Source organism: Nyctibius grandis, chromosome 2 (genome assembly GCF_013368605.1).
Source record: "Nyctibius grandis isolate bNycGra1 chromosome 2, bNycGra1.pri, whole genome shotgun sequence".
Lineage (NCBI taxonomy): Eukaryota > Metazoa > Chordata > Aves > Nyctibiiformes > Nyctibiidae > Nyctibius > Nyctibius grandis.
In genome coordinates, this window is record NC_090659.1 from 67,270,674 (window position 1) to 67,294,629 (window position 23,956).

The window sequence follows — 23,956 nt, forward strand, 5'->3', positions numbered from 1 at the left end:
CAGCAGATGTACCTTCCCCAGGGCTGAGGGACTCCCTGCCATGTTTCTGCAGCTCAGATAGACCATTGTTGTCTGCTGCTGAGTGAAGCTGAGCAAACAAGTGAAGGGAAGGAATTTGGAGTTCATCCTTCTCCCTCCTTCTTACATCTTCCAGCTCCCATATTATCTCCCAGTACCATTATTATCCCCCTTGCTCCTCGGACCTACCAGCTGCTCTGCATGCGGCAGGGGTGTCGGCACTGGTGTGAGGGAGAGGAGGAATGTCCCATAAAGAAGGTTGCCCTGAGTCAGACTACTTGCATATTTTACATGGTGACTGACAGACATTCATTTGATCTTCTCTTCTTGGTCCTGAAGCCGGCATTTTTACCCTGAAGAATGGAATCATTTTACAGCAGTTGAACCATTCTAGAAATTTGTATGAAATCTGGAGCAGAAGAGCTGAAAATCTTTCTGTAGTCGCTTTGGTGATATATTGAAACAAAATCCTTAGTAACTGAGGCGTTTTTAAAGTACTGAGTAAGTTGAACTTACTAAGCTTTCTGCGCACTGACTACAATATTATGCATTAACTCGTATTTTTACTGCTTCTAGAGGACAAAATGTTTTGGGACCAGTCCACTGCCACATTTTTACATCAGTTGTTCATTGAGTCTGGTAAAAAACAGCTATTGCACGTAGCCATTCAGTTCATTAGCCAGCTTAACCTTGTAAGGTTTAACCTTTCGTTGCATCTGTCTGCTATCTGTAACTGTTTCTCTTTTGGAGAAATTATCCAAAGCCACTCAGGAGTTGTGTAGTGTGAGATACACTTCCAGGACAATCCCAGGAGGACATTAGACTGAAGATAATGACTTATGCAGTGTTCCTTTCAGCAGCTTGGTTGCTTCTCATTCAGGTTGTATTTATTCTTGCTCTTTAGATAGTTTTCTTTTTACACAGTCAACTGATTCAGGTTACACCAGATCCTGGATTGCTGTGAAACTTGGTGTTAGATCTTCAACCTGTGGTGGCAGTGGGACAGCTATACCACCATTTTGTGCGTTCTTATTGTACTGTTTCTTGCGATGGGGAGTATCGTGGTTCCCATTTTCATATAATCAGATTAAAGTTGAGCTTTTGTCATCCAGCAGCCCTGATTTTGGTATTCAGGTTGCGTCTTTGGTTTCTAGTGTGCCTGAAAGATGATGGGGTTTGATCTGCTGAGGTGGGTGATGGAATCACTTGGCACTTGCCTTGCCACTTTCTCACTTTGGGTAGGTGCCACAAAGGGTCCATTTATGCCTTGAAAAAGGGACAGAAGTACTGCTTCCTTTGGCACTTTTCTAGAGGGCAGACAGCTCTAATTGGCATGTGGTATAGTCTCCACACTCTGTCAGCATGCAATTCTGTATAGAGATCCTTTTCGTAGTCTTTTAGATTTTCCTACTTTCTTCCCAAGATTCTCCTAGAGGTTACTGATGGTGCTTCTGCTTGCCAGCCCAAAAACTGTACTCCACGTTCTACCGTGAACCTTAGAGAGCATGTGGTCAAGTCCTTATCAGCGGACATGTCTGCATGAGATGTCATACTGTGATATTTGAAGATCACAGAATCACGGAATCAACCAGGTTGGAAGAGACCTCGGGGATCATTGAGTCCAACCGTTGCCCTGACACCACCCTGTCAACTAGACCATGGCACTAAGTGCCATGTCCAGTCTTTTCTTAAACACATCCAGAGATGGTGACTCCACCACCTCCCTGGGCAGCCCATTCCAATGTCTAATAACCCTTTCTGTAAAGAAATTCTTCCTAATGTCCAACCTGAACCTCCCAAGATGGAGCTATTAGGTCTGTTTCTGATTACTTTGTAGTCTCATTTTAGAACATCTGTCACACCCACAATACGGCCAGCAGTTTCTTATTAGAGATGAGCTTATATTCAAGAAATACCTGTTTAAGATAATGGTTTGATAGTATCTATCTAAGAATGAGAAATGCTTTCTATTGTAAATGTAGGAAGAGGTGGTGCTATAAGGAATGCACATAATAAAGGAAGACATGATAACGAATGCAGAGGACAGGGATGTTCAAGGATGAGGCATTTTCCTCAGATAACAGTAGGAGTAACCTGAGAGTTACAAATCATTTTGAGCCCTTTAAAAAGTTGTTTTCAAAATTCCTGAACAAGCTATGGTTCTCTGTGCTCCATAGTAGCTCTGAAGGAAACCTCACCTTGAGCTTGACTATAAGGAAAGAAAAAGGCTTTCTTTACATAATTCCAGGGAGTACTGAGCCTTTTGTTTCTGTTTCACTATTCTAATCATTGCAGAGAACATATCCCGCTGTTTGTATAAGCCTCTTCCCTACTGAGTGTTTTCATGTATGGCCCTGATTTTTTTTTTTTCTTTTGAAAGTAAGAGTAGTCAGATCATTGAGGCATTGCTGAGAAGACAGCAAAAAAAGATACTTACATTAACACTGGGCTGAAAGCACTGGTATTGCTGTGATGTGGGGCATTAAGGATGAACAACTTCCTTTTCTGAAGGAGACTGTTAACACACAGGACTAAAGAGGCTAGCTCTGTCCTGACTTCTCCTCCCATCTCTTTCCCTGATTGCATATGGGCCTTGGTTCAAAAGGAGGAGCTGAGGAACACCTGCTTCCCACCATGTTCTTTAGCTCCTTTCAGGAAGTAGGAGCAGAAGAACCAAGCCTTCTCAGACTGCGGCCCAGAACCTGGTTCTCCTAAGCTCATGACAGAGCTTAAATGTTTCTGTCCCCAGATGAAGATGACAGTCAGCATGCGTGGGAACTCCTGCTTAACTGTTCATGTCTTCCTTCTCTCTGATGATTCATCCTGTCATCAGCAGGGATCTGTCTATTCCTTTGTCATGCTGATTGCTTAAACTTAGTTTGTAACAGAAGTTATGTTCAGTCCTTCAGAGCATGAGCTTGTGCTTTCTGCTGTGGAAACTTAATGGTTACTCCATTCCTCTAAGTCCTCCTGTTTGTCCAATGTTGTGTTTGTCCACTTTTTATTGTTAGTGCCTCCTGACATGGTGGCATCAGAACAATTCATTTTGCTTAATTTATGAAGTGATACCAAATATTTATCATGTGCAGACAGATTCAGTGTAGAGTACTACTTTTGTCTAAAAAATAATAATTTGTCAGAGGAAAACATATGTTGCATGAATCTTTGTTGTATTTTATTTGGTTTTCCTGTTACTTTTAACAATTTGAAGGCTTTGCAAGCAACCGGTTGAAGCTAACATGGCTACCTAAATATACCAGTTTATCCAGATATCTCCTTTGTCTTGTTTTAACTCTATGTACAGCATTTATTATTCTCCAGTCATTATATGTAAAAGTACAATTTCATGTTTTAATAGAAATCCTGGAAGTGAGACCCATGCCTTTAAGTGCATAACCTCTGGGCTGGAGCTTCCTCAGTTTCCAGCCAGTGCATTTTGAGAGCTTTATGTATTCTTTTTATCTGGGATGACAATTTTAGTTTCTGTACCTGCATTCCCACGCTACCTTTTTCTCCATTGTCACCTCTCATCGCTTTTTTGAAGGCTGATGGGTGATATGTGATTATTCCCGTGGCCTGGCTTTGTGCCCAGGTTGGGAGCCAAGGCTTCCTGTGCAATATGGGCTGTCAGGTGCCTCTAGAGGGCATTCATCACCTGATGGCTCCCTAATTCAGGTGCTCTAATTCACCTTTCAGCCATGCCTTTCCCCTTTCATTGACTAAAGAGAGGACTGTATAGATTACCGCAGTTAAGCCTGACTACTGTGCTCTAAGTTAGGTGATGTCAGTGCTTCCTTCTCTTATACAGTTGGTTCCTTGAATAATCTCCAGTTTTATGAGTATTGCACCTCTTCTGCCTTAATGCTTGTTTATACAGCTAAAGAAAATTTTAGTGTCTTATGTATCTTTTGGTGTAATTCTATTTGCTTTTCAGCGTTCTCAGTTTTATTTGTGACAGTTAGACACTGATGTGCAGGGTTAAAGTGATGTGTTCTAGCTTAGTTTTCATTCTTTACAAGTCTTATGTTTCCTGATTATATCCTTTTCTTAGGTGGTTAACTCGTGTAGTAGGTTGAGGCTCTTAACTTAGAAGCTTTTACCCCTTTCCTTGGGTTGTGTGTTCCAGTTAACATGATTGATTTATGGAATAAGCCAAATTTTCTTTTTTTCTGTATTGAAGTTCTTGAGCCAACCACCTCCTTTATCTGATCTCCTTTTGCAGTTGAAATCAAGAACCTTCATTATAGACTGTTCAGTGTTTGTTCTTCAATTGATTTGCAATGAAAAATATTTACTTTCACCAACTTTTCTTCACTCCTTGCACAAACTAAAGCTTAAAATAACAGTGACTTTTTTTGGTGCTGAAATCTGTAGGAATATCTGACTCTACAGAATTTTCCTCTCTCTGTAATCAAAGCCTGGGAAATTACTCTCCTGAAATAAATCCTGTTGCTCTACTTGCAAGAAGAAACTCTTTCCTCCTCAAATATTAGAGGATAGATTTCAGAGTATGTTTCATGATATGCCTCCAAGTCATCTCAATATAACAAGAGGGAGAAGCGCTATAGTGACTTCATAAGCGTATTTCCTGCTATACAGTCATGTTCGATGAAGTCTTAAAAACCTGCCTGCCATTCAGTTACCCATGCAAACATCTTATTTTTGTCTGCATTGCTGTTGCTGTGTTTCAGAACAGATGAGTTCATTCAAAAGACAATCCGTGAAAAGTTCGCTCACTGCACAGTGCTGACCATTGCACACCGCTTGAACACCGTTATTGACAGTGACAGGATTATGGTAAGACAGTTAACTGCTTAAAAATTCTTCTTTTTTTTTTTTTTTTTTCCCTGAAGAAGAATAATGTTATTGACTCTTTCTTCTTAATTTTGATCCAGAAGTGAGCAGAGGTTTAGGTTGTACTTTAGGCTTATCCTAGTTAACCTAGTTATCCTAGTTACTGTGATTGGCGATTCATAAAACTGTAGAAGTAATGACCTGAAAAGACTTCTTACATTGTCTGGCCCTGTGGTTTCCAACCTGCGAGGCATGAATGCATTTCAGGTGAGGTGTAGCAGCAGACCTGAGCAAATAAACTCTGCCAGCACTAGGAGCCTGTGAAGACACACCCAAGAGGCTCTGGACAGAGTCAGCTGGATTCAGTCAGGTTTATTAATTCAGTCTCGGTGGGCTGAGGGAGGCAGTGACAATAGTTAGTGGTGTGGGATGTGTGAGGAGGAAGTGGTAGAGGTTCTGGGGCAGGAGACGTGGAGGTAAGGAGGCAGCAGCTGCCCTGGGGCCAGGGTGGTGGTGGGAGAAATGGAACTAGACTGGTGAGGTAGTGAACGTGGCCAGCTTTCTAAAGCAAGGTTCAGACAGAAAAGAGGAAGCACTACCAATCTAGCAGCCTCTGCCATCTTTGTTCCCAGCAGAGCGGTGATATACTTTGCCGCTGTGAAATACACTCTCTGCCATCTTGTCTGCTCCACAGTGCATTGTACACACATAGAAATTAGGAAATACTTGCTGATTATTTTCATAAAGGCAGTGGTCTTTGCTCGGCGCTGAGGAAATTGGGCTGGTTTCTGTCCTTGAAATTATGTCCAGCCGCAGTTTTGCAGTTTTCTGCAGTAGGAACAAGAGCCCTCTACAAACATTTTCTTCACAGCCAGTTGATGAACTGACTGATGGAGCGGGCAAACTATGTTCATGAGTGGAACTCAAATTTAACTGGGCTTCAAGCAGAAATTACCCTTCACCTCTCGGTGGTAACCTTAAAAAAATACTTTCTTCAGCTTCTGTTTTGTGAAAATGAAGCATGTTAATTCTTTCAATTTTTTTTTTTTTACTGGATGCTCAAAACGTTTTAAAATCTGTGATTGAGTTACAGTGGTTGCCTGAAGTACATAAAATGAAACAATTGGATCTACTGAGGTGAGTGGTGTTCTGAGGAGTAGAATAGAGTAGATTGTGAACTGCGTGATTATAGTTTACTTACAAAGAGAGAAACCAGCAGAACTGCCATAAGTAGTCATATAATTGCAAGCATTTAACATATAATAAATAAATATTTTCTTCTGGAGAATACCTCCCCACAGGTCTAATGGATATGTTGGTGTTTTCTACAACTAAAGTGAACAAAAGAGTTGTGAGGAAACAACTGTGACCTAATTAATAGCTGTGTGTGTTTGTTAGCTGTCCAAAGGGATTTCTGTGGGTTTTGGTTCATTAACTACCATTAACACGTTATGTGCAGAATGCTCTTTTCATGAAGGTGTTTTCTAGATTTACCTTTATTATCATGCAGCTGTAATGAAAACTAGATGTTTTATTTACTTTTTTGCCAAAAATCATTGGAACACAGCATAGAAATCACCCTTCTCCCTAAACTGCTTAGTATTATTAACAACTATATAGCTACTCTATTGCATTTTTAGAGTCTATACGTTATTCTTAAACTTATATTGTTTCAGTTTATCCACTATTAAAGGTTTCTAGTTTCCTAAAAGTCCATTTATGTTCATACGTTGTCTAATACAGTCTTTTTTGAATGCCTTTGACCTCTTTAGAGTATAAAGGAACAGATTTGCAGGAAGATGTGCCTTTGAGTCCACAGTAATTAATAACTCTTAAATATTGTTCATTTTTTACATTGTTCCATTTTGATCTTCTTACAGATTTCTGTAATTTTTTGGGGCGAGAGGAGGGTATAAGCATAGGACAGAAAAAAGGAGGAAATTGACATGTGACCCCTTAAGAAACCTGTTTTCTTGACATCCTTACTCAGTTATTGATTCTGTTTCTGGGCAAATCAGAAATATGATTGTGTATTTAGAATGAGTTATGTCAGGTGTGCTTTTATTACACTTTTAATTACTTGGTTTACTCAGGCATGTAACTCCTAGTGGGAATATAGCAGAATTTTGGAACAATAAGAAAAATGTGTGTTAAAAATGCAAGGAAAAAGAATATCCCTCTAGAAGACTAACTGTTAATGAGTGCCATTAGCAATAAAAACAGCATTGATGGAAAATTAATCATTTACCTACATATCACAAAAATTGAGAATACTCAATTAAAGAAAGCTTTCAGTGTATTTTAAAATTTGGTTAGTCAATAATGCACTTCAGTAATTCACAAATTTAACTTGATGCAGATTCTTTTTTAAGAATAAAAATGCGGAAACTGAAGTACATTGTTCTTCCTTTACCCAGTATTATTAAAAACCCCGGATTTGTTTCTTTTTTAACTGAGACCTCTAGGTGCAATAATGCCTTTGTTTATAAGCCATCCCAAATCTCTGTTCTTTGTGATCATAGTAAGTTTGTTAGAAAATGAGGGAAGAACAACAAAGATGGAACCTGGCAGCTGGGAGTATTAATAATTGTCTTTTGACAAATAACGTGTAGTTATTTTTCAAACAAATTTTGAGCGAACGTGTTCAACTCTCTTAACTCAATCACAGAAGTCCAAGCCCCTTCCTGAACAAGTATACATAACCTGAACATAAACTAGGGTTTCCCTCCCTTCCCATTGAATCAGATTGAAAGAAACCTCAGGAGGTCTCTAGTCTAACCTCGTGCTCAAAGCAGGGTCAGCACTAATTTCAGATCAGGTTGCTCAGGTCTTTTTCCAGTTGGGTCTTGAAAATCTTGAAAGATGAAGATTCCACAATCTCTCTGGGCAGCCTGTTCCAATGCTTAATTGTCTGCCGTGAAATCTTTTTTTGGTTATATCCAGTTGAAGCGTCCCTTCAGTTTATGGCAATTGTTTCTTGCTTTCCCACTGTGTATCTCACTAAAGAGCCTGCTTCCGTCTTCTCAGTAACTTCCTTGTAGGTATGGGAACATTGCTGTTAAGTCCCCTGAAGCCATCTGTTCTCCAGGGTGAACAAGTCCTGCTCCATCAGCCTCTCTTGGTCAAGTGTTCCAGTCCACTGACCGCCCTAGTGACCCTATTTTGAACTCGCTCCAATTTACCCTCATCTTTCTTTTACTGAGGGGTCAAAACTGGTCACCATATTCCAGATCTGATATGATGAGTGCTGAATAAAGCAATTCTCTTGATCTGCACTCCTACTGATACTCATGGCACACTGCTTGACTGCTGTTTAGCTCAGTGAACACCAGGACCCCACCATTGCAAACTGAAACATGGGAAGTTTCATCTCAATATGAGGAAAAAGTTCTTTACTTTGAGGGTGACAGAGCACTGGAACAGGCTGCCCAGGGAGGGTGTGGAGCCTCCTTCTCTGGAGATATTCAAAACCCGCCTGGACATGACCCTGTGCAACATGCTCTGGGTGAACCTGCTTTGTCAGGGGGTTGGACTAGGTCATCTCCAGAGGTCCCTTCCAACCCCAACCATTCTGTCATTCTGTGATCTCCTTTTCAGCACAGCTGATGCCCAGGCAGTTACTCCCCAACTGATATGGATGCAGAGGGTCAGTCCATTCCAGATTCAGGACTTTGCATCTGTCATTGTTGAGTGTCATGAAGTTCATGCTGATCCATTCCTTTAGCCTGTCTAGATCTAAATAGCTTTGAATGTCAACTCTGTCTTAAGCGCATTGACTACAATTTCCAGTTTGGCATTGTCCACAAGCTTTTGATTTAATTCAGTTTAATTACTGGTTAAAGCAGAACTTTCTAAAAAGAAAATGTTCACCTTTTGGGTTAATCCGAACATTTAAAAAAAAAAAAATCAGATCAGAAAATATTTTTGAGAAAGTCATGAGAAAATGTCAAGTTGGATGAGTATGGAAATAGAAACTGAACATGAACTGTTGCATGTCTGCTCACACCCATTGTAATAACCGGTTCTATTTTAGAGGAGAAGAAAAGCCTACTGGAAGAGGAAAAAAAGGAAGAACAGAATACATTTTATACAACTGTAGACAAATCTGGCCTCAGGAGTTGTTTTAATTCTTGTTTGTTCCATTCCCAAAACCATACCCCTGCTTTCATAATCCAGGTCACGCCTTAAGAGTATTTCCATTATATCTGTCTTAGTGATAAATACATTTTATCAGAACTTCAAACACTTAAAATCATTGAGGGAAGAGCTGTATTGTGTAATGTGATACTCTCTAACCCAATCACCTCAATGAGTAATACTACATTGCACTTGCATAGCACCTTTCATCTGGAAATTGTAATGCTCTTTACAAACATTAATTAATTAAACTTCAAACACCTGGGTGAGATAGGGAAGTATCCATACAATCTTTGGAACCAAAGTTGGAAAGACTTGTTAAGTCAGGCCATCAAATAATACTACCGTAAAATTATAATCCAGCGGTTTTAAAACTCTTTTTTCCCTCCCTCCTTCTCTTCCCTCTGTGCTGCTCCAGAGCCTAACAGGACATTTTCTCATTCCTTTTTCTTCATTAATTTGAGAACCCAAGTTGTAACTCCTCCCATCAGGTGCTAGCAGTACCCGATTCAGCTCTTTGGCACAGGCAGCCACCCTGCTCCCTGGCAGAAGGGGAGGATGGGAGAAATGCTGCAGTTGCCTCTTCTGTGATGGCAAATCTTGGCAGCAGTTCAGCTCAGGCTTGCTCCACTGGCCCCTCATTCCATCTAGTTTCCCCACCACCACAACAGCTGCTTCCCTGTCCTGTCCTCACCGTAGAGGGTGAGGGCCTTTTACCTGAATTGCATCTGCAGCTCACCAAACGCAACCAGGAGCAGCCTGGGGCAGCCAAGAGGCATCACTCCCAAGACTTCCAGTGGAATCTCGTGAAATCCCCATCACCCACTCCTCCCCCTCCTCTCTGTTTCCTTCTCTACGTTTAGAAATACTTTTTAGAAACTGTTTTTACAGAGGGGAAAACAGAAGCATACAGAAATTGAGGCTCACCCAGGGAAGTAGTGGATCAGTAGCAAATTAAGTATATGTGTCTGGCAAGAGCCTGATGCAGTTGTTTGTTCTATATACTATACCGTGGTCTCTATCAGAAAGTCACAGAGCAGTCAAAACATGTGCATTTTTCAATGACAAGGATGTTTCTCCACAGAGACTTTTCATATCAGTGCAATAAATACTTCTTTGAAACGGAAACTCTTTATGCAAGCAGAACTTGATCTAGTAATTAAAAACTGTCATTCAAATAGGAAGTTTTTGATTAAGAGAATCATGGGAAGAGATTTGATTTATTTATGGGAAAACCTGTTGTGGTTACGTTCTGAAATGACTAATATTCAGGGTAACAATACAATGTACCTCACAGCCAGACTTGAGTTGTTTTTTTGGTCAATAGGAAATGACTTCTCACATCTTTACAGTAATCCTCCCTTGTTCAGTTGTTACCCTTTTTTTGACGTTACGTGTCGTGTTTCATGCACTGTAGACATCTAACCTCAGCCGGGCAATCAGTCCACCAAGAGCAGGTGTAAATATCTTGAAAGCAAAGCGGAAACTCTGGAGAGAGATCCAGGCAGGTTGCATGGTGAAAGGGGAGTCACCTACAGCTAGACAGAAAATGCTATGCAGCAGACAAGGTCTGAGCGCTTGTCTCTCTCTGGAGTTCTGGTATCTGACCCAGTATTGCACAGCAGTATCCTTCATCCATCCAGTTTGAGGCGAGGCAATGGTGTTGGTAGACACCTAAGTGAACAAGATGGTGCTGGCAATGCTGCCCGCCGTTAGCATGGGGATGACAGGATTCTTCCAGGAAGTGCAGAAATCTGTGCTCTACAGTGTCCTCTGTCTGAGGAGGTCTGGGTGAAACGCTTCCCATTGCCAGGAAGACACATTACCCACCGGCATATACAGGGCAGTCATGTTAAAACCAGTCTCCACACTTCCTTTTGAAGCATTGTGCTGCCAGAAGTGCAAGAGTCATGGAGCTAGAGGGAGAATAACCATGAGGTTGAGTCTAAATCTGCAGCCCAGTGAGAAGCAGAGCTCTCAAAGGAGTGGGGGAGCCCCAGCTGCCCTACTGATACCTTCAAGTGAGCTTTCGCTGCAGTGGCCCAGCTTCAGGTGGAGATGTGGAGAAAGTAGGAAGTTAGTGGTGGTACACTTAAGTTAGTAATAATGAGTTAAAGCCATAAATGGTGTGGTCTATTGGCTCTTCTTTTGATGGCTTTTTTGTCATTTATTAAATATCACTGCTGGAAAATGAATGTGTTTTACAGTAAATCTTAGACATTCTGTTTAGGGAGGATTATGTCAGTCACAAGATACAGAAATGTGCAGCCCTAGTTGTAGACCAGTTCTTTGTGAAAGCTGTGCATGTTGCCATTAGTGTTGACTATCTCATCTTAAGTATGTACGTGTTCGACTGTTTCTTTGGTGGAGAACTACCTGCTGTCAGATACAGGCCCTCAAGTGCATAAGATGTCTAAGTGAGGTCAATTGGCAAGCCCATAAATTTTGCTGGAGCCTGGGATGTTAAAACATGAGACCTTGTGAAAAGTAGAAGTAATTAGGGCTGCAATGAGAGCTGTTGTTCAGTCCTTCAAAATTCTAAAGTAGGAGAACTGCAAGGATATAAAATGGGTACTTTTTTTGTTCTCTAACGCAGAGCTGAAAGGGTTTTTGACCTTATGTTAGCCCAGTGTCTGGAGTGAGGTGAAATATTATTGGATATTATACTTGTGCTATTGAAGTCTATTCTGGTAAAATAATATAAAGGGAACTTAATGGATTATAGTATCTTGAATGAAAAGCCAAATTTTTGAAACTAGGAATAAGGTCTCCAAAGATACTTAGACACCTAATTCTTCATAGAAACCTTAAACTACCTTGAGGACCTGAATCCAGTACTCTACAGTAAAGTTTCTACATTCATATTTGTGCATCTGCTGTTGTAATTCAAAAGGAACAAACACTAATAAAACTCCTTTTTTGACTGAGCCTCTGTCTTTAAAATATGGACTAGGAAATACTAGAACTAAATTTATTACTTTTTATTCAACCTAAGAAAAATCCCAGCTGTGCTGTGGGATCAAAGTCTCTTGGGTTAAAGAAATGTGAAGATAAGAATATGAAGGATAGGGGACCTGCATGAAGCAGAAGATAGAAATTAATGGTGATAGGTGAGATGCCTTGCAGAGGGGAGGTGAAAGAATACTTGGTCTCAGCATACCTGAATATCAAGATCAGTATGAACACAGTAAAAACATTTCTTGGGTATATGTGTTCTGTAAGGTGACTGGTAAATTGTCTGGATGTCCAGATTTTCAGGATCCAAACAATCAAATGTGAAAACTTAGGAAAGATCTCAACAGTGAACTATAAGAGCTGATTAAATATTTCAGGAAGACTCTTTGGAGTTTTTAAGCAGTTCCACCAGACATTGGGTGTGATTAATGCCAACATACCTCCTTGGCTCTTGGCTGTGTTGGAGCCCATCTGGCCAGCTGGTGGACAACAAAGGGCCTGGGAACAATTAGGTTTCACAGAATCACAGAATCAACCAGGTTGGAAGAGACCTCAGGAATCATCGAGTCCAACCATTGCCCTGACACCACCATGTCAACTAGACCATGGCACTAAGTGCCATGTCCAGTCTTTTCTTAAACACATCCAGAGGTGGTGACTCCGCCACCTCCCTGGGCAGCCCATTCCAATGTCTAATAACCCTTTCTGTAAAGAAATTCTTCCTAATGTCCAACCTGAACCTCCCCTGACGAAGCTTGAGGCTGTGTCCTCTTGTCCTATCGCTAGTTGCCCGGGAGAAGAGGCCAACTCCCACTTCACTACAACCTCCCTTCAGGTAGTTGTAGACTGCCATAAGATCACCTCTGAGCCTCCTCTTCTCCAGGCTAAACAACCCCAGCTCCCTCAGCTGTTCCTCGTAGATCAGACCCTCCAGACCCTTCACCAGCTTGGTCGCCCTCCTCTGGACTCGCTCCAACACCTCAACATCTTTCTTGAAGTGCGGGGCCCAGAACTGGACACAGTACTCAAGGTGCAGCCTCACCAGTGCCGAGTAGAGAGGGACGATCACTTCCCTAGACGGGCTGGCTACACTATTCCTAATAGAGGTCAGGATGCCATTGGCCTTCTTGGCCACCTGGGCACACTGCTGGCTCATGTTTAGCTGGCTGTCGATCAGCACCCCCAAGTCTCTTTCCACCGGGCCGCTTTCTAACCCCTCTTCCCCCAGCCTGTAGCGCTGCATGGGGTTGTTGTGGCCGAAGTGTAAGACCCGGCACTTGTTCTTGTTGAACCTCATGCCGTTGGTCTCGGCCCATCTATCTAACCTGTCCAGATCCCTCTGTAGGGCCTTCCTACCCTCCAGCAGATTGACACTGCCACCCAGCTTGGTGTCACCTGCAAATTTGCTGAGGGTGAACTCAATCCCTACATCTAGATCATCTATAAAGATATTGAACAGCACCGGCCCCAGAACTGAGCCCTGGGGAACACCGCTAGTGACCGGCCGCCAGTTGGACTTTGCCCCATTCACCACCACTCTCTGGGCTCGGCCATCCAGCCAGTTTTTAACCCATTTAAGAGTTCACCCATCGAAGCCCCGGGCAGCCAGTTTGTCTAGGAGGATGCTGTGGGAGACAGTGTCGAATGTCTTACTGAAGTCTAGACAGACTACATCCACAGCCCTGCCCTCATCTACTAAGCGGGTCACTTGGTCATAGAAGGAGACCAAGTAACTCTTTTCATTTGGTAACTCAAGACTTGCAGAGTTTCTGGAAGAGCTGAGCATTTAGCAAGTGGTTTTTCACAGAATCACAGAATGATTGGGGTTGGAAGGGACCTCTGGAGATCTACTAATCCAACTCCGTACCAAAGCAGGTTCCCCTAGAGCAAGTTGCACAGGGTCACGTCCAGGCGGGTTTTGAATATCTCCAGAGAAGGAGACTCCACAACCTCCCTGGGCAGCCTGTTCCAGTGCTCTGTCACCCTCAAAGTAAAGAACTTTTTCCTCATATTGAGATGGAACTTCCCATGTTTCAGTTTGTGCCCGTTGCCCCTTGTCCTGTTGCTGGACATCACTGAGAAGAGTCTGACACCCACCGTTAAGGTATTTGTAAGTATTGATAAGACTCCCCCCTCAGTCTTCTCTTCTCCAGGCTAAACAGATCCAGCTCCCTCAGCCTTTCCTCATAAGAGAGATGCTCCAGTCCTCTGGTCATCTTTCTAGCCCTCCACTGAACTCTCCAGTAGTTCCATATCTTTCTTGAACTGGGGGGCCCAGAACTGGACACAGTACTCCAGATATGGCCTCACTAGGGCTGTGTAGAGGGGGAGGATAACCTCCCTCGACCTGCTGGCCACACTCTTCCTAAGGCACCCCAGGATATCATTGGCCTTCTTGGCCACAGGTGCACGTTGCTGGCTCATGGTGAGCTGATTGTCCACCAGGACTCCCAGGTCTTTCTCTGCAGAGCTGCTTTCCAGCAGGTCAGCCCCCAGCCTGTACTGGTGCATGGGGTTATTCCTCCCTAGGTGCAGGACCCTACACTTGCCTTTGTTGAATTTCATTAGGTTCCTCTCTGCCCAGCTCTCTGGCCTGTCCAGGTCTCGCTGAATGGCAGCACAGCCTTCTGGTGTATCAGCCACTCCTCCCAGTTCTGTGTCATCAGTAAACTGGCTGAGGGTACACTCTGTCCCTTCATCCAGGTCATTGATGAATAAGTTGAACAACAAAGCTGATCATTTAGAAATGATCAGTTTTGTTTTGAATCTGAACAAAGGCAATTTCCACGGTTCCCAGATCTTCTGAAACTGGGTTGATATTTAGTAAACCACAAAGGAAAACCAGATCCTTCCATGTTTTCTTGGAATTTAATAGCTGAGTTCAACCAATATCAACCGTGAACATACTGCTTTCAAAGCCAAGATACTATGTTGATGTTTATGCCAAGTTTTGCATAAAATACTGAGCTATGTGCCATGATCATGTACCAGAGTAAGTTATTGTCAGCTGAAATAAAGTGTTTATGACAGTTCTAAATATCACACCTGGCCCAGCTGTCTCTAAAATGAGTCAAAATCCCCATGAGCTTGAAAAGATACTAGGATTGTTGATTCTCTTTGCCAGTTTTAAGCCACACCTGTCCAAAACACTGGCATCTTTGAGTTCTTGAAAGCTGCTTCCAGTTTCAAGAGGGCTGCCCAACAAGATGATTCTTTTGCCTAAAAAAAAACCAACTAATTATTGAGGCAGTACTTCAGCTGGGAGCCTTCAAATGAAGAGCTGGATTTGAATTACTGCAGGAAGTGAAGCGAATGTTTGATGAACCTTGATCTCTCATTCTGTCAGGCATTTGTGTGTGAATGTGTTTCTGTCAGTATAAGGATGGGACGGTCAGCCCATGTGTCTTTAAAGACAATGATATGGAATGCAGACCATGCTAGAAATACTAACACATCTTTAGAGAATTATTTTTTTCTCTCTCAGAAATACTATATTACTGTTTAAAAGCAAATTAGCACAGGACACCCTGGTGGCTGATGCTTCGAGCAGAGAGTTTCTGATAAGGTAAAACCATGTGCATTGCAGCTGAGCCACAAGTTCATTGTCATCAGAAACTGATAAAACCAAGAGACGTGCCCAGTCATCTGCAACAATATTCCTTAACCTCTTGGAAAAGTATAATATCCTTGTAGTTTATCTGGCTTTCTAAGACCCTCAAAAGCCTTAGAGAGTGTAATTTCTTAAGCTGAAGTGTATCTTCTATCACTTCAGGGCCACATTTGAGCCATTCTGCAGTACCGATTGAGAAATGTGGTTTTACAGTGATGGAAGCAGTCATTACTGATTGACCAAGGGAGAGTTTTGTCAGCCTGTACAGCTGTTGGTAAGAACTGGCATGAGGTCTATTCATACTCTCTAAGGGAAAGGTTGAACTTGCACTGGTATATCAGATGTTTTGAGGTGAGGAAACTGAACAATACAAGAAACATCTGCAGTGACTGGTTAACAGGCTTCTTTCCTCCAATAAGATAGAGAAGGAGTTAATATTGAATTATTATCAGTAGTATAAAACTCATTACTACATAGATAGTTGATATTTTTTTCCCCTAACGTTCCATCCAGCTTACAGTGGCATGCCATCAGATGGAGAAAGAGAGAAGAACGGTAGATTTTTAAGCCTCTGCAAGAGAAGTACAGATAACTCATATGTGGAACAATTTACTAGCCAGCGTTGCATGCTCAATTTTCCCTGAGTTATAGCTCAAGAATAATTTCCGTTTAAAGAAATCCACTATTTCTGGTTACAGAACAAGATGCTTGAAGTTGCCTTTTCTGTGAAGTGGGGAAGGCAGGCAGGGGTACATGTCAAATCCCAGTGACCAGTGGCAGATTTGGCATTGTTACAGAAAAATTAAGCTCTGCTGAGGTGGAATATTTGGAAAGTCTGAAAATAATAATTCACATTATAAGAAGGTAAATGCCCAAGTGTGCTCTGCTTTGTTTGTACACATGATATATGAAATGTACATTATTTGACACCAAATTTGTCTGGAGGTACTGGTAGATTAATTTGTATAGGAACCCTGAAGGAGCTTGGGGAATGCTTAGATTAAACCTGAAGACAGAAAAAAAAAAAGCAAAACAGCCGCACACAAAACAGAAAGAAAAACCCAAAAGACAGCCAAACAAAGCTCTACCACCAAAAATTAAAAAGAAAAAAAGGGGGAGGGGGGGGGCTTGGGCCCCCTTAAAAAGAAAAAAACAAACAAAAAAAACCCCAACCAAACAAACAAAAACCCCAAAACAAAAAACCCCACCACTTTAAAATGGTTCCTGAGTGATACTTGCAGCCTTCTCGTTCTTCAATGTTTGCAAACCTGTTTAGATAGGTTGATATTTATAAATGATTCTCCAGAGAAGTATGTACATGTTTCTGATCTGTTTTGACAAGCCATGTTGGACAGAAGAGACAGAACATGCTTGCATCTGAACTTAATGCCAACTGGAGCACAGGCTGTTGACTCTTTCCCACAAAGCTATGTATTGTCTTGGGTAAATATATTTCTTATAATATGATGTAACCAGAAGCATCTCCTGAATATTCCCCTTTTCCCAGGACTTTAGAAGATCATCTTGATGTATGCTCTCTGAGAAAAACATTGTTCAAAGTTTTACTCCTAGCGGAGTTTTGAACTTTAGTAATAATTTTGTTGTTTGGTGATGTCTTCTCCAAGCCTAAATTAAATCAGATGTATTCCCTAGGAGATAATTTGCTTGAATTATTTTCCTTTTGAATAGGAAATAAAAACATTTATGATCAACTCTTAAATGTCCCATTTTCCCTCTGGCTTTATGGTGAAGATGAACGTGAATAGGAATACTAGTCATTCCTCAATAGTAATTGAAATAAATTCCCATGCCCCCCTCCTCAGTTGCTGAGCACTTCCAACCTTGGACTGTTTTTTTCTCAGAATGTTTTATAACTATTGTTCTCTTAGTTTGTCTGCTTTTGTTGCTGAAAGTTAGAAAATGCAGGATTTAAAACTTTCTTTTTTGTGTCTATGGGTAGCCATAAGTACATGGTATTTGTTACAGCGTCTTTAAGGGTCCATGTTCTTTCTCTTTCTGTAATTAATGACACTTCTTTTACTTATATTAATCCACAAGGAAGATTTGAAATTCGCTTACAAAATGAATGTTTGCTTTTCCAAAGTCCTGTGCAACAGAACAATATAGATTAGTTGCAGGAATCATCAGATAGAAAAGGTGCTGTCCTGGATCTGCTGCCTAGGTCTCTCCTGGAATCTGGACTATCTTGATGTAGTATCCTCATCCTTAATTGTTTTGGTTCTCTCTTTTCTTTGTGAAATGGATCTCTGATTTCTTTCTCACTGTTATATGTTTTCCTTTTTGTCTTACCCCCTTTTTTGTCATGGTTAATACATTGAACGATGAGCCTATGGAATGGAAATACTGCAAAGTTTGGGGTTTTTTTTGTGGGGGAGGGAGGGGACCTAGGCAGAGTGGAGGTAGATACCCCGGTAAGATACAGGTGAGGCAAAAATGGACAACTGTTTTGTAGTTGCCAAATCTCATACAAATTTAGTTCAGCAACATTTTTGTGGCATAGGCAAATAATCCTGTGCTAGCTAGTGTTAACGTAAACAACACATTTAAATGGCTAATATTCTGTTTTCTTGTTTGCCTTTGCAGGTCAGTCAAATTCAAATACTTCTTTTCTGTTTCTCTGCCCCTTCTCTGCCATGTTTTAAATCCCCCTCTTTCTATATTATTCTGTGCCTCCATGTCAAACAAAGTGCTGTTCAAAACTATGTTGCCTTCTACCCAACATGGTGCTTATCCTTCTGAAAAATTCACGGCTGGGATGAGCAATTGCTTCCTGCCCCAAACTCTTCAATGGGGATGAAACATTAGATGGAGTGGAATTAGGTCGCATGAGAGGATTTTAATCAAGAAGAATACAGCATTTAAGCCCTGTTTAAACATAAAATGTCTGTGTAGTGCTGCCTGAGTAAGAGTGGGTTGGATAGCTGTAAGTAAAGAACAGTTTCACCTTATGCAAGGAGGTGACCGAATTCCATTGTATAGGAATTTTCTTGTGTGTTCTTTTGCATGATCACAGCAGCCAGTTTTGTAAATTTTGTTCTGTTGGAGTTACTCTTCTGCTTGAGAAGATCCTGTTAAAGTCATAAGGATCTGACTACAAAGCCAAGAACAGTGCAGGTGAGGTAAAAGAGGCTGCCAATGCAAGACAGTGGAGGATCTGCCCTAGGTTTATGTATGACTTCTTGGGTTTATATAGCTTTTTGTGGCAGGCAGTTAACAGGCAGTTAACTCCCACAGAACGATTATGAGGCTTTATTTGGTGTATTTTACAAAAGGTTGGACTGAGGAGCTGAAAAGTTGAATGATTTCTCCAAAACCCCCGTCTCTCAATATCTGCATTAAAGTCTATAATGAAATCCTAGTCTGATTCAGAGTCCCGTGCTCCTGTGTGTGTCCTCTGTAATCACGGTGCTGATCTGATTTCACCAGCTACAAGCTTCTCTGGCTTTTCTGTATCAAGTTCCACTGGTACAACTGCCTTGGAACACATCTGGGTTCAGTTCGGTCGTATTGTGCAGTGATAAGCGTTGCATGCAAGTTCATCAGAAAATATGTGGCTGGTAAACACCAGATTCCACCTTTCCTGAATGATTAGCTGGCTTTTTGAAGTCCTAATGATTTTAATTTGGCTTGGAGTCAGTGAGTAAGAGTATGCAAAGCTTTAGCCAAAGTACCTGTTTGTTTATTTAAATTTTGTCAGCACGTATTTCTCCAAAGAAGAAGAGAGCCTAACTCTTTGCTTAGGCACTTTTTTATAAATGTATAAATATATAAGTGTGTAACTACCAAGTAAATCAGCTTAAATTCTCTCCATTGTCTCATAGGTGACAGCAGTTACTAGAAATGGTGTTTTTCCTTGGTGAACAGGGTAGATAGAGTATTCCTCACTTGTAGGAATGATGTTGTGTGTTCAGTTTCTTTCTTTTTTTTTTATTTTCATTTCTGATTTAAAAAAAAAAGTAACATGGCTTGTTTTCCCTGTGTTTGTTCTGTCTATTTTCATAACACAAGTTTATTTTTATTCCCCAAGAAAAGGATGTGAACAGAATAATGATTTGTTTAAAATGTGAATGGAATTTTTCTAGACACAAATCACTCACTCTATCTGTTCATCTTCTGGACTTGGCTGTTTAAAACTTGTCAAGGATGAATAAATTTTTCTTTTTTCCCCTCACAAGTTCTCTGAAGGAGAAAGATTGTCCATGTTTGTGGTTGTTCCAGATATTTGCAAAATTAATGTTAATTAATTCGAATACTGCAGTAATATAAATTTTAAAAAACCCTCTGCTTTTCTGTTGTAGTTCTTTACTTGTGAGAGACACATTTAGTGAAGATGCATTTTGTTTTCTTTTTTAAGGAATGGTTACATAATCTAGTGCTATGCTGAAAAAACCTACACTTACTCAAGGCGTCAGAGATGTCCTATGCCATGGCACCCCAATTTAATTATTATGTAGAACTGTATGTGATAAATTAATTTGTTGCATTTTTAAGGAAGCTGTCCTTAACTGTGACGTACTGTAGTATATAAAAGATGGCGATTAAAATTATATTTGTAATTAATCCTTAAATATTAAAATTAAATGGGATAGGACTAAGTGTACTGAGAAATCAACATGTGCACAAGTATACCTTTGCAGGTGAAATACTGCATCTGTTGTATATTAAATGGCTATGTATCGTGCTATGCACTATTACTGATATTTTAAAATTTTTCCACGAGCACTTTCTTCAGCTGTATACCAAACAGTATGGGAAATGGCTTGCAAAGGGAAATCATAGTATAAGCTGGGTCCTGTAAGATATGAGCTTTTGAAAATAGCAGATAACTTCATTGTAGGTTTATGTGCATACAATTTATAAAATTAGATGTAATTATGCTGCTGCTGTTGGCCGAGTTATTTTCCGTTCAAGTGCCGTGTACTTAATTGAATCGGAAGCAAAGGAGTGGGTGCCTTTCCCCTGGTGCCTGGTCCCCGGTGTCAAACAAGTCAGCAGCCATCTCGGCGGTGTGTAATTTTCACACCAGTGCAAGCAAAGGCGTCAGCTCAACTCTCCTACTTCACTGCAGGTTTTGTCATTAGCAGGGGTCCAGGCCGCTTGGAGATCTGCTGAGCTTTTGGCCATCAGGATCTTTTGCTTTAAGGAGTTGCACAGGCAAAAATTGCACGTTTGAAAGTTTTCTCACAGGACTTTGAATTTGTCTTCAAGCTCATTGGAGTTTCTTCTTTCAACCAGAAGTTTGCAAACTACTTTTGTTATTTGGAAGTTGTCCTTGTAATACCTTCTATTCATTTCTTTCCTGAAATCAACAGCTCCAGTTTTTTATCTTTTTTTTTTTGTTCCTTACAAGTACGTACACCATAATTATGGCTTGGTTATGAGTCCTTGAAGTTTGTCTGTTGTAGCAATATCTTTTTCAATAGTGTGCCGTGTTTGTTCAGTTTTTTATTTATATAAGAACAAAAATATTTTCTGAATTACTTTTTCTCACATACCTTCTTTTTCTTTTTTTTTTTTTTTTTTTAACTTCACTGCTCCTACAGATGGCCTAAAGTACTGAACTTGTAGACTGATACCCAAATCTCTTTCTTGAGTCAATACCGTTAATTTATAAGCCAGTTAAGTATTGGAGTGTATTGCGTTTGTCAATATTGACTTTTCCCTGCTATTGTGTTTCTCATTCTCTTAGGTTAGTTAGGTGTATCTGAATCTCCTCTGGTCTAGACTTACCCACACATTTTTGTGTCATTTGCAGGTTTGTCACTTTTCTGATAACTCCTTTTTCTGATGACTAACACATACGTAGCTACTACATATGCCAGAACGGTGTTGTACCCACCAGTTCCTACCCGTTCTGCTTTCCACAAAGAAAAATGCACTGTTTATTTCTAATCTTTGTTTTCTGCCCAGGTTCTTGAATAATTTTTGTCCCTTGTAGCACAGCTACTTAGTTACACCAGATACCTTTCTGGAAATCCATATAAACCATTTCTCCTTTAGTTTTCTTCTAGTGCATTAAGAATTGTATCAGATTTGTGAGCTACTTTTGCTAAAACTGTGGAGAACAAATTCTACCTGTGACCTGTGTGTCTTATACTTGTGTTCTAATGATTATTTTAACTAAATTGCTGTCTTATCTCAAAATATATATGCTGGTCTAAAAAATCCCTGAATGAAAATCCCGTAAGGCTTTTCAAAATGTAAGGACCGTGCAGTCCTTAAATAGAGTCACTAGTATGAGAATATTTTCTTAGAGGTTTTATCAGCTTATTCTTAAATTTTTCTGATATTTTTGACTGTATGTATCCTCTGTGGCTTACTGACTGAATGCCTTTTTAATTTCTCTGTTGTTTTTTCCTTCTCCCTTCCTCTCTTTTGGGTACCTATGTCCATGGTGGCATCTCATCTTTTTTGTGTAGAAAGAATAGGTTCAGGGTAAGTATCTTTCTAATACATAGCTGGCAAAAACTGATGCAAGAAATTGTTTATCTTTTCAGCAACACCCTCATTTTCTTTAATTACATCTTCACCTCCTCTGATCCAAAAGACTTACTTATGCTTCCTTAACCATCTTGGTGATTATTACGTGGTTTTTACACACAGCTCTTTACTTCAGAGCCCATTTATTTTAGGCCTCTCTGTTTCTTTCTTACACGATGAATCTTATAATCTGCTTTGTTGGCTTCACAAACATTGTGTTTCCATATTCTGCATAACTTTGCATTGGATTCCTATAGGTGGAATAGCTGTAGGGCACTCTAAAATTGTACAACAGGTCTATAGACTGAAAAAGTACTGTGCTTGTTTGAAGAGGACATATTTCATTTTCAGGATACAAAATTTATCTTAAAGTGCATACCTTACCCCTTGCTTGCAGTCTTGAATGTTTGTTTTTGAATTTCTTAGGTTAATATGTTGGTTTCTGCTGATTTAACAGGTTTTAGAGGCAGGAAGACTGAAAGAATATGGTGAACCTTACATTTTGCTGCAAGAACAAGATGGCTTGTTTTACAAAATGGTGCAACAAGTGGGCAAGACTGAAGCAGCTTCTCTGATTGAAACAGCGAAACGGGTAATTTTAGAAGAAGTGATAATTAAGTTTGTCTCTGCAGTTTGTCTAGTTGTTTAGTTAGCATATTCAGTGTTACAGTAAGCCTTCCACTAAAGAATCTGTCAGCTTTGCAAGGCAAAGCCATAATTTTCAGTGCTTTTTTTGGTGGGATACACGCGGACTTCCAAGTTATAAATACACTTTATTTATACACTCCAAGTTGAAAGACTGTTTGGATTTCTTGCATCCTTCTGTGTGTACGTAAAATGTCAAGTGTAAATAATATATGACGTACTCGCCGGTGCTGGGCATTGATCTTATAAAAACTTGCTGTAAAAACATGTTAAGGCTGCAGAGTCCAGCATTTATCTGTTATTTCTGTATTTTTAAGGGCCCATCAAATTTTAGTTTGAGGTTCCGTACCTGTGCATTATATTATGGTCTCAGGAGGTGTGATCACATTCTTATTTTTGTGCTTTCTCTTACTTTGTTCTTGTACCCTTGCTCAGTTCTGCACATAGGACAAGCAGGGCTCAATTAAGAAAGAGCTGTTGGAAGTTTTGTTGGCTCCTTGTTCCTTACAAGACTGTGTACCTAATTTACTGCTTACTATTCAAATCCTACTCTGCGTACAGAATTATTAATATAATTGTGAGCATTCCTCTGGCAATCAAAGTATTTAAGAAACATCAATGGATTAATTTTCATAATATGCCTCTGAGGTGAGGCTATATCATCTCCACTTTTCAGATGGAAAGCTGAAGCAGAGATAAGAAGATAAAAAAATGACCTGTGATTGAGGAACTCATTTTGACTAGCTTTTGTCTTGATTTCTTTTTTCTTGATAATTTACCACACAGAATGTCCAGAGCAAGGTTTTATTTCTCTCAGTGCTGATGAAGTTTCAGCACTGCTTCAGTCGAGATGGGCAGTGCTCAGCTTGGCAGCAACTTGCTGCATTTTCATGTAACTTTACTTTCAGCATGCAAGTAAGGCACTGATATTAGCCACGTAGAGACCTAAGAGAGCCTTTTCAAGACAAGAGGCAAAGGTCTTGTCTCTAGCCTCTATGCTTCCCTCTCCTTAAGTTGCTGGATGTGTGGAGCAGAGATATAAGAACGCAAACTCCAAGCTGTTTCCTGGGGAAACAGGAGACCAAAAGATGGGAAGCAGCGCATAAAGACAGGAAACGAAATAGCAGATGCCTGGGTGTTTCCTAGGAAAAATAAATGCATTTCCAGCAAGCTGGAAAAAAGTGAAGAATTGTGCTTCTGTCATGGAGGCTATTTTGCCGGACTTCTTGAAGATTAGGGAAGATTTTTCTGTCTCTCTTCATATTCTTAGGATTTTTTTACAAAATATCTTTTTTC

At 40.5% G+C, this 23,956-nt stretch overlaps 1 protein-coding gene across 4 annotated transcripts in view; it reads left to right on the forward strand.

Annotated features, from left to right (window-relative positions):
* Positions 1 to 23,956, forward strand: part of ABCC4 (ATP binding cassette subfamily C member 4 (PEL blood group)) — a 161,062-nt gene that overhangs the window by 129,758 nt on the left and 7,348 nt on the right. For 3 of the 4 annotated variants that reach the window (XM_068425444.1, XM_068425445.1, XM_068425446.1), the window contains 2 exons: positions 4,710 to 4,815; positions 22,473 to 22,607. In XM_068425444.1, coding sequence (XP_068281545.1) covers positions 4,710 to 4,815; positions 22,473 to 22,607 — 241 coding nt within the window. Of the gene's footprint in view, positions 1 to 4,709; positions 4,816 to 22,472; positions 22,608 to 23,956 lie in introns of those variants that run through there. The other variant, XM_068425447.1, reaches the window with a different exon arrangement.